Source organism: Rhinichthys klamathensis, unplaced genomic scaffold (assembly GCF_029890125.1).
Source record: "Rhinichthys klamathensis goyatoka isolate OS25496 unplaced genomic scaffold, OSU_Roscu_1.1 h1tg000036l_1, whole genome shotgun sequence".
Lineage (NCBI taxonomy): Eukaryota > Metazoa > Chordata > Actinopteri > Cypriniformes > Leuciscidae > Rhinichthys > Rhinichthys klamathensis.
The window spans coordinates 9,160,108-9,178,919 of record NW_026606584.1 but is presented as its reverse complement, the minus strand read 5'-3'; the positions used below and the strand labels follow the sequence as shown (position 1 = coordinate 9,178,919).

Here is an 18,812-nt window from a genome sequence, read left to right as displayed (position 1 = left end):
AATGTTTCATGTGCATATCGTAATATATCAGAAGTGTGTCGACGAGTGCTCTGTCACACACACAACATTATTTATCTATTGTCATGTTTTCCGTGATGGAATGTGGCATCCATATATATATATATATATATATATATTTTTTTAATATATATTGTCGATTGGTCATAGTAAATCCGAACTTCCACAATCAGTCTTTTTTTTATTTTATTTATGTTTAATATACATGTATTTATTTTAAACAGTTATACTTATTTAATACATATAAGAAGTATAGTAATTAAGCATATACTTAAGCATTATACATAATTATACACAACACTGCCCTACAAAGGCAAAAGACCTTAACTCACCAGAGTGTGAAACTGAGAAAAATGACTTTAAAGTTTTTTTGTTGTCCAGCCAATTGTATGATAGGTAGGACAATGAAAATTTGCCAAGTAGTTGTCATAATTAATATATTTATCTACATTAAAAAATATTTAGCTCAAACTTGACCTTTGACCCCTATTCGGAAGTTACTGTATTCTGCCTTTGCATTATCTGCAAAACAATAATGGGTCATACAAAGGCAAAATACCTTAACTTCTAATTTATTGACCATTTTGCCTTTTATCACTCTATACAAACATTTCTATGATAACAACGATAGCCTTAAAATAACATTTAGTGAGTTCTGTCTAGTAAGGGTTAATATTACATCAATAGTTACAAAATATTACAAAATAAAAAAATTATGAGAAAGACCTTAACTCGCTAGAGTTTGGAACTGAGAAAAATGACTTTAAAGATTTTCAGTTGTCCCTCCAAATTAATTATAGGTAGGACACTGTAAATCTGGCAATTAGATGTTTTAGTAATAAAAATTATCTACATAAAAAATCTTGAGCTCAAACTTGACTTTTGACCACTATTTTAAAGTTATTGTACACTCTGCCTTTGCATTGTCAGCAAAAAGTGAGAAGTTATGCCAAGGCAAAAGGCAGTAACTTCCACATTATCAATATTTGGTTGCTGATCACCATTAACAAAATCATTATAGTAACACCTGTATAAAATCTAGTGATCATGGCATTTATTTTGTATGATTTACACTTATAGACATCTACTTATTACTACCCTGTGCTTTGGTTGCATTCTGGTGGCATTATTAATACATGAGACATGGCAAAAAACCTCCATAGCGGTAAGATCTTCAATTGGTACCGAGTGGCATAAGACTTGATAAACGCGCGTTCAAAATGATCACGATAAAACAGGTCCTCGCGCACATTCGACCCGGGGACTCGTTTATAGTATATTCGTGTTCGAAGGTGTCATGCTCCTCGTACGTTCACGAAAAGTACGAAGTACGAACGCTTTCCATCTTGAGACTCGGTGGGGAGCGCGCTCTGGACTACCTAGACGACTAATGCATTTATAGCACAACCTTCTGTGTTCTGCGTCTTTTCAGTAGCGGTGGTTTCAGCTGTCTGCCCTATTATTGTGCAGTGCACTTCGCTCGTCCCGCGGATTTATTCCGGACAGTGTGATTGTAGGTACAACCCGCTTGTAACAGCTTGTCTGATGTTGTATGCACCAACAATTCTTGCTGCATTATGTTGTATGCACCAATATACCGTTGTTGCTTCATTATTATCACTCTGTGTGATATATTAGTCGCGCGTCGGCTCGACCGTGTTCAGGGCGGAGCTGAAGGCGCCGGCGAAGTTTTGGCACTCTGCCAGCTAGATGCATGATTGTTTCAACCCGATCTGGGTGAGGCGGGGATTTAGTTCTTTGTTGTATTCACCTGCTACGGCGTGTGTAACATTTTTTTCTGTCAACTCTGCATATATCATTCGCGATGGATAGCCTATCGCACGTTTTTCATATGGAGCGGGTTCAGACCATACTAAATGTTCTGACCGCATTTGTGCTGGACAAAGCTCTGAGGACATCAGAAGTTACAGGGACTGATGGCAGCTGTACAAAGTACACAGGCTACATCGTAATTTCGGAGATTTTAATGGAGAGCAAAACAAAGGCAGAACACCGTACAATCTGAAAGGTAGCATATTTGATAGAACGCCAGCACCGTAAGTTCATATTGACGCGCGGCTAAACAAAGGCAGAGTACCGTAACTCAAAATGAGCGTTCCAAAACAAAGCCAAAGAGCGGTAACTGGTGTTACGGTGTTCTGCCTTGGTTTCTCACGGGCTTTTGGAAGTTACTGTTAAGACAACCCATTATTTTCTCGAAAAAACGACGGAATTGACTCAAGATACTTATCCACATGATAAAGGGGGTCTTGAATGTGCCAAAAATATAAAAAACTAATTTTCGACCAAACACGAAGTTACGGTCTTTTGCCTTTGCACGGCAGAACAGTTCTAAAGTTGTTTTTTTAATGATTAAAGGAACACTATAAATAAATTGTGTTTGTCAAACAGCGACCTAGTCGCTGTGGAATACTTGCACTGTCGTAAATAGCTAGCTAGACATATGTGGAAATTATTGGACTGGTCTAATTATCAACAATGGATGAATGAACAGCATCGTAAAAAAAATGACATACTACACGCAAGCGCAACAACATAGACTTACTAGTCCATCAACAAGATCGCCAGGTCAGCATCGCTGTTGCAACCAGTGCTGCTTTAAAGCCACTACAAATAGGAAAAAGAGGCCACAATTTGCAAGAGCTCAACAGTTTAAGACTGGAAAAATGTTGCCTGGTCTGATGAGTCTCGATTTCTGTTGAGACATTCAGATGGTAGAGTCAGAATTTTTCGTAAACAGAATGAGAACATGGATCCATCATGCCTTGTTACCACTGTGCAGGCTGGTGGTGGTGGTGTAATGGTGTGGGGGATGTTTTCTTGGCACACTTTAGGCCCCTTAGTGCCAATTGGGCATCGTTTAAATGCCACGGCCTACCTGAGCATTGTTTCTGACCATGTCCATCCCTTTATGGCCACCATGTACCCATCCTCTGATGGCTACTTCCAGCAGGATAATGCACCATGTCACAAAGCTCGAATCATTTCAAATTGGTTTCTTGAACATGACAATGAGTTCACTGTACTAAAATGGCCCCCACAGTCACCAGATCTCAACTCAATAGAGCATCTTTGGGATGTGGTGGAACGGGAGCTTCGTGCCCTGGATGTGCATCCCACAAATCTCCATCAACTGCAAGATGCTATCCTATCAATATGGGCCAACATTTCTAATGAATGCTTTCAGCACCTTGTTGAATCAATGCCACGTAGAATTAAGGCAGTTCTGAAGGCAAAAGGGGGTCAAACACAGTATTAGTATGGTGTTCCTAATAATCCTTTAGGTGAGTGTATATATATTTTTTAATATTATTTGTATTGTTCAAAGTTTTTATTATTAGCTGCTTTTAGTGTTATGGCACTGCAGTCTGCCATTCAGGATTGTACTGGTGAGGATGTGTTAGGGGAGCGTTCTAGTTTGCATGTTTTGTGTCAGTCACAGTGTAGACGGCCCTGTTGATTTGAAGAGAGTGTCCTAGTTTTGTCGTGTAGATGGGATGTCAGGCCGAGTGTGGTTAGGGTCCTCAGCGGTGGAGGATGTTTTAGAGCAGTACAGCTGATGCACAGAGGCTTGTTAAGACTTGATCAATATTTTAAGTGGCTTATTTAATGCACTGGTAGGCGTGCACTGTTGAAGACTGATGAGTCTATTAGCAAACTGAGCTTTGCATAATTGCTGTGTGGAAAATGAGTGTTTGATATAGTGCGATGACTGGGGAAAGATTTCAGTATTTTGAATACTTTTGTTTTGCAGGATTGCATTTCCATTATAAGCGCATGGAGCGTAAAATTCCACTCTGTTATTTAGTTTCTTTACACTCCAGAAGATATCATGCTATTTTAATCTTTATCTGTTAAAATATAAATATTTAAAAGATAAGTCCACCCAAAAATGGAATGCTGTGGAATGTAAAAAGATATTCTGAAGAATGTTGAGAACCAAACAGTTTTGGTTCTGATTGGTATGGACAACAAATACAATCTGTAATTGGGAATTGAAACTGTTTGGTTTCCAACATTCTTCTAAATTTTTTTTTTTTTTTGTTTCACAGAAGAAGAAAAATACGGGTTTGGAAAAAAGAGAAAAAATATTTTTTTTACAACATTTACAATGTTGACAGAATTTTCATTTTTGGGTGAACTAACCATTATTTTAACTACATATTTAATTATTTCAATTAAAAATCTATTACAATGCACAAAATCACTGGCATGCCTGCATTTTCTTTTTGTGTTCTGGTACAGTGATGCATCAGATAGTATACACACTGTAAAAAATGATCGTGGTTTTAACAGTAAAAGACTGTAAAAATGCTACAGTGCAAAACTGTTAATTGGTTAACAGAAAGTTTCCTTACTATATACGGTAAATAACTGTGATAGATCTAACGGTACATTTAATGTAATTTTACTGTAAAATACCGTTAAATTTACAGTTTTTGAAAGTGAAAAGAACAACTCATTGTATAATTTACAGTGAAAAAACGTAAATTGACATTCCCACAATTCCCTGCGTGACACTTCACATTTAATTTATTTTTGTTGAAATAACTATGTTTCTTCTTAGCTTTCTTAGTTCTTTTCTAATCAGTTATGTACATTAGGGTTTTATGTTACATTTAATGTTGTTAAATTAATGTTTATTGTATTTTTAAAATTTCATGTGTGTTACCATGATGGTGTTTAATGTTTGTGCGAATAACACTGTGCAGCTTCATTATAATAGTATTAACTTTCTTGATGAAGATTGCTTGTGATGAGCTTTAATTTATCATGTGACTCTCATCACTGCTGTGATGGTTGATGGTTGTCAGTGTATTACAATGGTAAAAAACAGATATTAATACTTCAATAGGTTGGTAAATTAGCATTATATCAGAAAATGAATTACGGTTTAATACTGTAAATTTTACGTTAAGTCTGTAAAACCAAAAACGTTGATACCGTATTTTTGACGGTAAAGTTCTGGTAACCACAGCTGCCAGTTTTTTTCCGTAAAAACAACGGGATTTTTTTTACAGTGCAGGTTTAGTTTGTATTTATTTATTAATTTAGGAAAGGGTATTGCAAATGGTACTTTAATATTTGGTGTTTCCATCCTGAACTCTCTTGGCTCCATGTGAACCACAGGAGAATTCTTGTTTTGTTGTTGAGTGTTGGTCCCTCATGAGAAACACAGTTCAAAATAAAGGTCCTTTATTGGCATTGATGGTTCCATAAAAATCCTTTAACATCAAAGGAACCTTTCCATTCCACAAAAAGTTCTTAATAGTAAAAGCTTCTTTAGATTTTGAAAATGTTCTTCACACTTAAGAAAATAAAATGGTTCTTTTAAGAACTGATCACTGAAAGATTATTTTTGGAACCAAAAAGTGGTTCTTCTATGGCATCGTGAAAACCCCCTTTTTGGAATCTTTATTTTTAAGAGTGCACTTGTGTCTTTTGAAAGCACCTCCAGGGCACAGAAGGATAGTGAGCTGTGCTCGCTTTATATGGAAGAGGGTGTCCAGCTCTGACCACACAGCATTTAACAGTTTGGACAGAAACGACAGATTGGTTGGCTAAAATATAGAACATTGAATCTTATTGGATCCTTCACGCGGCACACACATTGTATTGAGCTTCATGAGCAATGTGCCTTACTTCTGTGGCAGGTTTTGAAGATTGGAAACATCTGCCAAACTCAGATGTGTTATAGTTGAAAATGTAAAATATAGTTGTTTGTTTGTTTGTTTGTTTGTTTATTTATTTATGAAAAACATTGCAGTTCCATTTTAAGGAAAGCATATACCGGTATGTCTAAAAAAATATTTAGCGATACACTGATTTGGAAATTTTGGTCGATGCAGTTGACCGATAATTATTTGTTTAATTATTCATTTTGATGTTTTTATTTATGTGTGGAGCTGATTTTGAAATAGATTCTATATTCAGACTTTAGATTTTAGAATTTGTAAACTCTTCATCATACATTGGTGAGTTGTGTAAATGTCGCTGGGATCATCATGTGTAGCTTTTGTCGTCAGTGTCTTTAGCGTCTTGCTGTGACTCCCAGAATTTAACTGAAAACCTATGAAATACGGAAAAGTACATTATCAGCAGAAAACGTAGTTTTAATAAGAAAAAAAGTGGATTTTCAAAGCTATCCTCTCTGAATGTGTATAGACCGGTTCTCAAGTGGTGATTTAGCGCTGATATAATTATAGGCCTATATAGGGTAATTACAACATTTATACACTTATTACTTTATACTATATATTTTGTCTTGTGTGTTACTTTACACTGTTTTCTTAAACGGAAAGCTGAGTGATTTTATGGTGCAGAATTCTCCTGATGTCTTAAAACCGGCAGTGGAGTTATTGTGCTTGTGTGTGTGTGTAGTGTACATAAAGAAAAACACGCTCTGCTGCTGAAACTGCTTGCTTTGTTTTCCTTTCTCGCTCCATTATTCAGGCTTTTCATCCTGCTGCTGTTTTCTGTCACCTAAATCAACAGGTGGCTGAAGGGCCTGTTGGGAACCTTTACAGATCTTTAGCTGCCCCTGATTTGTAGGCTGTAGTCTCTCTTTCTCTCGTCCTCTCTCGCTCTCTCTTGTTTTCCAACTACCTGCAGTGCATTGTAATATTGCATATTCTTGTTATGTGCTTGCTGTCCTTTGGAATTACCAGTACTTTGGTATTTTAAAATAGAAAAAATACACACTGTATCTTTAATGCCATGTTTATTACAATCTAAGGTCAGATTAACTCAATTTATTTCTAAATGTCAGGCATAACATGGCATAATGAAGTGTTTGAGATGTTTTTTTTAAATGTGTACAAGGCTGACCTGAACAATGCTTTGTTTTTTTTACCCTAATGAAGTATGACTGTAGAAATTCTACAGTAACATATTTATATTTTTAGGTGTTGTTTGATATAAATAAAAAATAAATATGAAAATTCTTCTTTCTCCTGCAGAGCGCACCATGGCCAGACACGAGGTGCGAGAGGTGGAGCATAGACAGACGCGGGACAGTCTGCGTGACTCTCCAGCGTTGCCTGAGATTGAGGATCTGGTCATCATCTATAACCGTGTGCCCAAGACTGCCAGCACCTCCTTCACCAACATCGCATACGACCTGTGCGGAAAGAACCGCTTCCATGTTCTCCACATCAACACCACCAAGAACAATCCGGTCATGTCCCTGCAGGACCAGGTAACATGTCCATTACATCAGCTTGAATTACATCAAAATGATTGCCATTTCTGAATGAGGTTATTTTACATTTTAATCCAATATTCTTTATCCAAAATTCTTAATTTTTTGCAAATCCAGTCTTACGAGACAAAAAAAGAGATTAAGGACATTTTCCCACCTAGCTTGTTTAAGCACTCTAGGCCGTCTTGATATATACACTATATGGACAAAAGTATTGGGACACCCGACCATTACACCAAAGAGGGACTGTAATGATATCGCATTCTAAATACAGTACATAGACATTAATATGGAGTTGGTCCCCTCTTTGAAGCCCCACTCTTCTGGGAAGGCTTTCCGCAAGAGTGTTTGGACTGTTTCTGTGGGAATTTTTGCCCATTCATCCAGTAGAGCATTTGTGAGATCAGACACTGATGTTGGAAGAGAAGGCCTGGCTAGCAATCTCCGCTCCAGTTCATCCCAAAGGTGTTCCATGGGGTTGAGGTCAGGGCTCAATTTCTTCCACACCAAACTCATCCAACCATGCCTTTGTGGACCTTGCTTTGTGCACTGCGGGGCCTTCCCCAAACTGTTCCCACAAAGTTGGAACTTGTCGAAAATGTCTTGGTATGCTGAAGCATTAAGATTTCACCTTCATTAAAACAGGTTTCCACTGCTCCAGAGTCCAGTGGCGGATTGCTTTACACCACTCCATCCGACGCTTGCCATTGTACTTGTTGATGTGAGGCTTGCATGCAGCTCATTCAATGGCAACCCATTCCATGAAGCTCCTGTCGCACAGTTTTTGTGCTGATATTAATCCCAATGGAAGTTCAGAACGGAAGTTCATGAATTGCTGCTGTTTCTAAACGCTTCCCCTTTCCAATAATGCCATTTAAAGTTGACCTTGGAATATCTAGCAAGGAAATTTGTTGAACTGACTTACTACAAAGGTGGCATTCTATCACAGTACCTGCTTGAATTCACTGAGCTCTTCAGAACGAAGTTTGTAAATGCAAATGTTTGTAAATGCAGACTGCATGGCTATGTGCTTTATTTGATACACCTGTGGAAATGGGTCTGATTGAAATGCCTGAATTCAATAATTAAGAGGTGTCTCTCAATACTTTTGTCCATATGACATTTATGTAACTAAATGTGAACACCACAAATCAACTCAGACCTCTCTAAATGGAGCCAATGTCCTTTTGTGTTTCTTGAGTCCTCTTTTAAGTCCATAACTGGGTTTGGTTAATTTAAAGTGTGCTATATATGTGAACCACCCTAAATGTCATTGAGATATTGCGATGTATTTATCAGACTGGAAATGGAAGCTCTAGTCAGGGCATTGCCTTGTGGGATACAGTGATAAAAAATTCAGTAAAAACAGTAATATTGTGAAATATAATTGCAATTTAAAATAACTGCTTTCTAAATTTTAGAAAGCTATTTATTCCTGTGATGGCAAAGCTGTATTTTCAGAAGTCATTATTCCAGTATTTAGTGTCACACAATCCTTCGGAATTAATTATAATATGCTGAATTTGTTTCAATTAATTATTATTAACCTATTATTATCAATGTTGAAAACAGTTGTGCTGCTTAATATATTTGTGGAAATTGTGCTAATTTTTTCCAGGATTTATGTGATGAATAGAAAGTTCAAAAGAACAGCATACCGGTATTTACATTATTTGAAATATAATAAAAAAAAATTTGCAGCAATGAAAAAGTCTTTGCTGTCACTTTTGATCAAATGAATGCATCCTTGCTGAATAAAAGTATTAATTTCTTCAAACATTGGAGGTCTGTAAGATTTGTTTTAAAGTAGTGTTTAGGTGTAACCTAAATTGAGATATTATAGGTTTAAATTGTGTCAGCTAACAAAAAATAGGTTATTTAAAAAATAACAAATTTTACGTATACTCACAGGTGATGAGTTGTAAAAAATGGCATTCATTTTTAAATATGCTTACAAGATAATTAAATAGCCAGACAATGTCTGAATATGCCAGCTGTTAGTTACATTTTACAGACACACCTGTGCATTGTGTACTTATGAGATCGGGATGATCTTTTGCTCAATTCTCACTCTGACAGGCCAGGTGATGTCAGCGCAGCGGCCCTGTGTTTCTGTCGCACACTTTCTCTAACAAGCCTTCTCGTCTCTGGCTCCACCTTCATTATTCATAGCCTACTGTCAATATCCACACTGCTGCTGTGCCTTTGTGTGACAAGCAGCGTTGAACAAGCTGAACCCAGAGATAAAACGAAGAACAAGGGTGGAAAAAGAATGAAGTGCAGATTTTGTTGACAGCAGCAAAGAAATACAATTCTCTATTCATCATATGTATTGTTACATAGAGGAACGTGTTGTCAGCTAACGGAAATCAATCTCGGGTTTTGACGAATGCACCCGTTTTATTTGCAGGGTTGAAAGTGTTGCCTTCAACAAAAAGCATTCCCTCGTCATTTTGACCTCACACGTGTCAACGTTATTCAACTCAGCGTGTGGCTGTGTCGGACTGCGATCATGAGCATACGTTTGAATTTGTATTCATGTCATCTTGCCATCTGCAAAATAAAATGCTTTGGAGCATAGGGAGGGAAGGTGTTATTTGTGGGTAATTCTGCCAAGGTGATATCTAGTCTAGCTTTCAACGAAGCCTGTCGACGGTGCAGGAGGTACAACCTCTCCCCTCCCAGGGGAGTTTAGCTGTGGGACTATGGGGAGGATGTTTGGAGAAAACATTGCTGAAATGTGTTTGTGTCTGGTTTGTATTAAGTAGTCACTTGGCTGGTTTGTTCAGCAGACTGTGACAGATGCAGTACGTCAGTGCGAGATTGTTATTTGAGATTTGGATATCGTTGATGCTTGAATGATGGAGGCATATCACACATGCATTAAAATAAATTTAGTGGTTTATAAACTGTGCACAGGGACAAATCGAATGTGTTATCTTGTGCTTACAGATGAGGTTTGTAAGGAACGTGACATCCTGGCGAGAAATGAAACCAGGTTTCTACCATGGCCATGTCGCCTACTTGGACTTCACAAAGTGAGTTTTTGCTGTATTCATATACAATCATCACAACAATTACTGAAAGCAATTGCCTTAGTAAATTAATTGTTGTCTGTTCCTGAATAAGAGAGGTCCATCAGACAGCTACATAATTGACTGATGTGAGAAGAGAAGATACATTTAGGTGCTTCTGCACTCTAGTGGTTAAAAATGGAACAAGCCTTTATTTTGGAACACTGAATATTTTATTTTATATGTGTGGAGTTTGTGCTGCTGTCATGAAAGGAAAAGAAACATGTATCACAAATGAAGAAATTGTAGTAGTTTGCACTGACAAATCTTAAAATATGTCAGTGCCATTTCACACCAGTAATGTTTTTTGTTGTTGTTTTTTTCACAGCTACTTAAATGGGGTCTCGTGTCCCCATGAGGAAACAAGCTTATAAATCATACAGAAAAGGTTTTTTTTTTTTTTTTTTTTTTTTTTTTTATGTAAAAATGCTGAAGGTTTTATACATGGTAATGGTTTTGTACTGGACAAACTATATATTCTATCCCCTGACACTAACCCATAGTGTCAGGGGATAGAATATATAGTTTGTACAGTACAACACCATTACGTCTATGGAGAGTCCCCACAAAGATAATAAACCAGACATCTGTGTGTGTATAATATATTTTTCCCCCAAATAGGTTTGGGATCAAGGGGAAGCCGGTTTACATCAACATCGTACGGGACCCCATCGAGAGGTTGGTGTCTTACTACTATTTTCTCCGATTTGGAGATGATTATCGGCCAGGTCTCAGACGGAGAAAGCAGGGCGACAAAAAGGTATTGCATTTGAAGGTTTTTATCTCTTAATATTTGATAATGCCTCCATTATGAAAAATAACATTTCATGTTCTCACCATACGAATGCTGAGATGCAATGTGTGTGACTGTGTTTCAGACGTTTGATGAGTGTGTGTCGTCAGGAGGTTCTGATTGCACTCCTGAGAAGCTTTGGTTACAGATCCCGTTCTTCTGTGGCCATTACTCAGAGTGCTGGTGGGTAATATGAGCAGTCTGCAGCCTGTTACTCTGCTTTTCATTTAATGCTCTTTCTCATTACATTAATTGATTGAATCACCCATTACTGATTTGTTCTCAACTATGTAGGAGCTGGAATTGATCTTGTGTGTCTGTGTGTGCAGGAATGTTGGCAGTAGATGGGCTCTCGAGCAGGCCAAGTACAATTTGGTGAATGAGTATCTGCTAGTGGGAGTGACTGAGGAGCTGGAGGATTTTATCATGATGCTCGAGGCAGCGCTACCACGTTTCTTCAGAGGAGCAACTGACCTCTACCGCACAGGTACTTGATCCGAATAGGTCAACCAAAAATAACAATTCTACTACATCTACTCAATGTTTTCATTCCAAAGCTGACGTACTTTCTTCTATGCAACACAGAAGGTGAATATAGCCCCTTTCACACAGAGATTCCGGAAAATACACGGATAAAGTGACCCGGGATTTGACCCGGCCGGTTCGTTTGATTTTGCTTCATTCACACTGCCAGTGATTTGCCGGAATCAGAGAGCGCGTTCACACACAACCGTGTATGTTCCGGAAAGACACGTGACGTTGGATGTGACGGGTCTCTACTTCAGTCCAGTCAGTCCAGGGTTCAAAGCGCTGTGTGAAAGGGGCTTATGATAGCTTTGTGAGTTTGTAGTTCAAATTCATGGCACATCTATGAAAGTCCATGAGTGAAGTACCTTAACACTAGAACGGCCACGACGGTCATTTTGATCGTTTTGAATTTTACATCTACAATAACTGTTGAAAAAATAAATAAAATTCTGCTGGTACCTGACTTTTCCTAAAAGTGTCTGTATTTTCATTTAAAATGTTTTTAATATAAATTATACACAAGGCAAAAAAACAAATGAACATATTTACCTATTTCGGCCATAGACGGTCATATTGACCGCACTGAATTTCGAGGTATTCTTTTGTTACATTTCTCGCGGTTGACCTTTGTCTGTTAGGAAATAATCAGAAGATTCAATTGCAAAATGACAGATATGTTTATTGAGAGCTGGTCAGATGCTGGGAGAGTTAAGGTGTGCAAATGTCCGGTATGAAGCCCTTGGCAGCACAGGCACGCTGCGTGTAGAACCATGGAGTGCTGAACACGGATGGATGACACACGGAAAACGGATACAGGCAGGGAACAAACACGCAGGAAACATTCACGACGGTCTGACAAAGACTAGGCGACAACAGTGACACTAAAAGGGTTCGCTGATCCGCTATAGCTGGCGCGTTGATCAGAAGCAGCGGGCGTGCTGATCAGCGGCAATGATCAGCGTACACGCGCACGCACACACACACACACACAACAAGACGAGAAAGGAGACAGCGAATTCATAAACCGTGACATTGTCTCTCTCACTGTCAAAAAAATATCTAAATAAGATACTTTTAGTTGTTATTATCTTGTTCTGAGTTATGTTGAATGGATATGGAATATATAGCCTATCTGTTGTGAATATGCGATAATTACAGGCTAGCCTACTAATGATATTATTATTTATAAATGTATAATTAAACTTTTTTAACCCTCTGGGGTCCTTCGGCCCAAATGGACCCGAAGCATTTAAATTTTTTTTTTTTTTAAATCATTGCTTTATCGGAATGGTCCGAAATTTGGTGACTTTGTTGGTACTTGGCATATGAACACCCCAAAAAATTGGGGACAGGATTTGAATAGTCTAAGTGGTTGTAAAAAAAATAGTCACACTCAGGACCTTCGGGTCCAAATGGACCCGCATAGGAAATGAATGGGAAATTGGCAAAAATGTGAAAATACAGAGTTATTTTGTGCGTACAAACTACAAATCAGCCACGATCCAGAAAAAAAGCACACAACAGTGAAGGGGTGAATCTATAAAACATCAAGAGTGCAAAACAGACACATCCACACACACACACACACACACACACACACACGCACACACACACACACACACACACACACACACACACACACACACACACAAACACACTTTTATACACATACACACTAATAAATTCAGATTACATATGGGTTTTGAATTTTTAAAATGCTCAGTTTGTCCACCAGATGGCATCCATCTCATTTCAAAAATTGCTTTCATGAGGCCTAGGCTTGACTCTAAAATGAAATACAGCTTAAAAAATAAAAAATAAAAAATATATATATTTTTTAAATTTCTATTATATTCAATGGGGAAAAAATGGGTCATAATTATTGCATTAATATTAATTATAAATCATTTTTATTTTTGAAATTATCTCAAAACACCAAAAAAGAAAAGAAAAAATATTATAAAAAACAAGTAAAAATAAAAAAAAGATGATTTTTTTTAATAAATATTAATCCCACCCTTCCGGCCCATTTGGACCCGAAGGTCCTGAATGTGACTCTGAAATGAAGGACCCCAGAGGGTTAAATGTACAGCTTGGTGTTGTTTTGTTTTTAAAAGATATCCTCCTAATACAATAAATGCATTAATCTCTCAATTGGGTATTTATCATTAAAGATAGGCTATAGAGTTTGCAATCTAACGGTCAAAATGACCGCTTGTGGCAGTTCTAGTAGTTGTGGAATTCTGGCACTTCTAGTGTTAAAGGGATATTTCACCCCAAAATGAAAATTTGCTTTTAATTTACTCACCCTCAGTCCATCCAAGATGTAGATGTCTTTTTTCTTCAGTCGAACTGTAAAGAAGATTTTTAGCTGAAACCGTGGTCCTCTGTGATTCATATAATGGACGTCAATGGGTCCCATCACTTTGAGATTCAAAAAAACATTTGCAGAGAAAATAAAATTAATTCCCATGGCTGATGATACATTAAGGTATTAAGAAGCGAAACGATCAGTCTATGCAATAAACCGAACATTATTTACGACATTATTACCTGTAATCCACAGCCTCTGCAAACCGTCCTGTGCGCGTTCATGGCAGTCTGGAGCACGAGGTTCCTCTCACATTTTTTTGTAACATTATTATAAGCATATTTGCTGTCACTTGATCAATTTAATGCATCCATGCTGAATAAAATAATACATTTCTTTAAACAAAAAATTGTACTGATTGCGGTGTGCATAAAGCAGATTACACACCAAATGCTATTTTTTATTAACCTGGATGCCAGCCCGAACCCCGCCCACAGCATTTTTTGGTCGGGAAGTTCGGTCTGGACTCGATCCATTGAGGAGTAATTATGATCGGTTCAGAATTAGTCGGGCCAATCAAATTGCCAGGGCGGGCTTTATACGATGATGGACAGATGATCTGCAGTTACGTAATCATCACGTCATCAAAGAGCGCTTTGGTTGAACTGGTTTCCCTCAGAGATGACTGCAGCTGGAGAACTGAGATGTATAGATTCCGCTATTGTGTCTGTTGTAAAAGAAATCAACAGCGCATTCATTTTAAAAGATGAACAGAGAACTGCAATCAAGGCATTTGTCGATCGTAAAGATGTGTTTGCCGTCCTTCCTACGGGATTCGGCAAAAGTTTATTTTATCAGCTGGCTCCAATGGTCCCTAAGAAGATGGGACGCAATGAAAACCCTGTGGTCGTTGTGGTTTCTCCTTTAGTCGCACACTCGCACTCATGGAGGACCAAGTAAAAGAAGCAACACTCATTATTTTACTACTACTTCCAGCGTGCGTGCAGTTGAGGCTGTTGACAATTTGCGTAGCTCATAAAAAAAACACTTACTGCGTTGCTCTGATTGGTTGTAGGTCTATCCAATTGAGTGCAGAGTTGTTGTTTTTTTCCTGGTTCGGTTAAGACACGCCTCATAATCAAAGCCCTATGGAGCAGTATCAGACTCACATTCTGACTAGAATATGAGTATGACGAAGTCAGGCAAATTTTTTTATGTTTTTCACTAAAAATCTTCTCGTTTTTGTTAGGAAAGGAAAATAAAGATTGCTTAACCTCATTTTGTTTTTTCAACCAAAATCACTTTAACACGCATCGCTATAATAATTATATCATCGCATAGTTATACTTTTTTAGCTCATATTTAACATGTGAAGTTAAAATTCAATACATTAGCTATTAAAAGGCCCCTCATGTGTTTGTCTTATTCAGGTTTTCAGCATTAAAAAAAAATGTTGATGATACTAACCAGTAAAACCTCCTGAGTGACCTGCATTTTATTGTCTTTGACTTCAACTGCAGGTAAGAAGTCTCACTTGAGGAAAACAAGCGAGAAGAAACCTCCCACTAAAGAGTCCATCTCAAAGCTGCAGCAGTCCAACATATGGAAGATGGAGAACGAGTTCTATGAGTTTGCGCTGGAACAGTTTCAGTTTGTGCGCGCTCACAGCGTCAGGGAAAAAGACGGAGAGCTTTACCTGCTGGCTCAGAACTTCTTTTACGAGAAAATCTATCCAAAAGTAACCTAGAGTTTGCATTATCACGGTCCATGTGTCGTTCGGCCTGTTCATGTACTGTTCTGTCACTTTCACTGGGAAGAGAGGAAGTCAAGAAATGTGGACACAAAATCCTGGAGGTCCTAGACTAGAGGTGTTGAGGGGTTTAGAGCCTGTTTTTTTAGTTTGTTTGTTTTTTTGAGAGAGAAAGAGAGACTTTACGCAGTGCTGACCACGACTCTCTTTATCAAGTCTCTTCGAGCCCAGTCTCTTTTTATGGACTTTCACAGCAGTGAAAACACTTGTGACATAAACATCACATTTTCACATAATTCATCATGCCTTCCAAAAGAAAATGACAGAAGCTTTTTTGGCCATCAGTCATTGTTGTGAAATATGAATTTTGAACAGGGTCAAAAGGGGTACTTTTTGTACCAGGCATTTGGTACATTAGGGGTACCTCCTTATTTTACTACTAACTGTGGTTTTGTGAATTCTTATCACTTTCTTGCATTGTGTATATTGATTTTTAATAGAATGCCATGAACAGTGTTTACAGACTTTAGTAAAGGTATTGTAGCCTATAGCCGGAGGTTAGAAAGTGGTGAAACAGATTTCATATCTGTACAAATTGTATTTACGTGTATATTTTATGTAATTGGACCAAATGGTTGTAAGAAATTCAAAGCTGTAGAGTTTAAAATTAGTTAGAAAATAGACTTCTTTTTGAGAAACCCACTGGTGCTTGCTTTCTTTTCTATTGCTCATTTTTTTTCCATCACAACTCCCGAAGACTCTAAAATAATGAAATAGAAGTTGCACTGTCCGTATACTTTCAAGTACAGAGACTGTTTTGAATAGAAGACCATGACCTCCATGATCCTGTTTCTCAGTCCAGATCTGGTTCCTTGAGTCTTAACTACTGGTATCATCTTGTAGCGGTCAGGACCATGTTCTCAACAGACTGCTACCCTCTCAGAAGTCCAAATTATTATTATTATTATAATGTGTTCTACCAGAAGATATGAAAAAAAGAAAAGAAAAGGTTTAAACCAACATTAGTTGTACACTCAATAGTGCCTTCATGAATCATTTATTCCACCCTGGTTTCAGCAGTTGTTCGGATCATTTAAACAACGTCTGTGTTTTAAACTTTTAAAGATACCAGCTTTCCGTTTATTTTTGGGTTCTTCCCTTATATGTTGGGTCCTTTATCTTTCATTATCTTTTTTTTAAAATATAAACTGTCTCAAAGCATTTCAAATAAACTTAACTGTCTGTGAGACCATGTTGTTTTCAGGATGCTTAGTTTCTCTTACAAGCAACAATTCATTCCAGAGATTTTCAAACAGGGCTTTATATGTGTTTTCTAGGACTGTCAAAGTTAATGTGTTACATTAAGACATCAGTTAAATATTAAACATGTTAAAGTTTTACTTATTTACAGATTTATCAAATATATTGATCCTATTAATTAATCATGTGTGTTGACTAAGGGTTGCTTAATACGATTTTGTGAAAACTGGAAACAATTTTTCTTTGATACATAGAAAATGAAAAAGAACATTTATTTGAAATAGAAATATTTTGTAACAATTTAAACATCCTTCCGGTCACTGATCAAATTAATGTATCCCAGCTGAACAAAAGAATTCATTTCTTTTCAAAAAATTTTGTTTTTGTTTTTTTGCTGAGCCCAAATTTTGAATGGGAGTATGTTTATGATGTTTATTTATTTATATTTTATATATTACAAGACTATACAGATTTGGTCATATATTATTATTATTATTATTAGTGTATAATATTGTTTTCTTTATAATATCATTAATAACTTGCACAAATGCCCACTGTCTATTTTCAGGTCATGTCCTACATTTTATTTTCTTGTAGAATAATATTTTACAATCAGAAATGTCACATTACATAAAATTAGTTATGAGCAGAATTTCACATTGACTTTAAATATATGACAGTTGGCTAACTTGATGTAATCATATCACAGAAGTGTAATAGTAGCTGCACTATAGTATAACAAGTAATGGACATTTCTTCTTATCGGTTGCTCAATCTCAGTTTTACAGTTTTACCATTAAACAAGGGCAGACTGTCATGGTGACTATAGGAAAAATGACCTCTGATTCTGAAGTGGTAGAGACCAAAAGCGGGAGGAGAGTGAGCGTGTCCAACGTGATCAGTGCACAGCCAACAACAGCCTTCATCTCCACAAAGACAGACAGACAACGACAAGGAGAGAACGTCTGCTTCACAAAAGAGAACTCAATTAACTTTTTTTTTCTTTTGCTCCGGGCGAAACAAAGCATCGTTTCATTAGGCAGATGAAAACGGGCTGATAATTACTCCTCAATTAAAAACAGCCTGTACCATGTATTGATTTGCAAGGGAGAAGGTTAATTAGTGTTCTGTTGATGTAGTGTTGCAATCATTTGTTTGTTTCCATGTCATTGAGTTTCCTAATTTTTATCGGAGTTATTATTTGTTTCAAATATATTTAAGTTAATATACTAATATACAAGTAAAATGACCATATCTCTTGAAGGATTGCTGATGGGTAAAATATCAAACACGTATAACATTCTGGCAGCCTAAAAGTATTGTCCTAGCTGGGTCATTCTAAGTCATTTAGATGGCATTTGCATTAAAACTTTATTTTTATTTTTATTTTAACTTGAATAGCTTTATTTTTAGTGATAGCATGGCATTATTTAAATCTTTTTAACAGTTTTCTTACTTTATGATGATTTTTTTTTTTTTGTCTGTTCCCAGACTTTTGCTGTGTTTGCAAATACATTTTTATTTAAAATGTAGCATTTAAAAGTGTAAAAATAGATCATATTGAAATAAATGCTAACAATTTGTCTTAATTTTACATTAATTTTTAAAGTTTGACAAAAAATAATCAACCCTGTTACCAACATATTTTTATTAATAAAATGTATTTCTAATCATTATCACCAAATTATTAAAGGACAAGTCATTAAGCACTTGTCTGTCACTTCTTTAAACTCTATTATCATGAATTTATATAGGCTAGTAAACTACTAAAAAGAATAAATCATCATGCAATGTTCTTCCTATAAGCACTTTGAGGTTTTACCTGTTAGCACCCTTCTGAGGGCATAATTACACCC

The 18,812-nt window shown here is 36.9% G+C and overlaps 1 protein-coding gene across 1 annotated transcript in view; it reads left to right on the top strand.

The window, feature by feature from the left end:
* Nucleotides 1–16,943, top strand: part of hs2st1b (heparan sulfate 2-O-sulfotransferase 1b) — an 80,447-nt gene extending 63,504 nt beyond the window's left edge. Inside the window, exons 2-7 of the mRNA XM_056246253.1 lie at nt 6,999–7,237; nt 10,193–10,278; nt 10,936–11,074; nt 11,193–11,290; nt 11,437–11,594; nt 15,467–16,943. Of these exons, the coding sequence (XP_056102228.1) occupies nt 6,999–7,237; nt 10,193–10,278; nt 10,936–11,074; nt 11,193–11,290; nt 11,437–11,594; nt 15,467–15,693 (947 nt within the window). The 3' untranslated portion in view covers nt 15,694–16,943. The remainder of the gene's footprint in view (nt 1–6,998; nt 7,238–10,192; nt 10,279–10,935; nt 11,075–11,192; nt 11,291–11,436; nt 11,595–15,466) is intronic.
* The last annotated feature ends 1,869 nt before the right edge of the window (nt 16,944–18,812 follow it).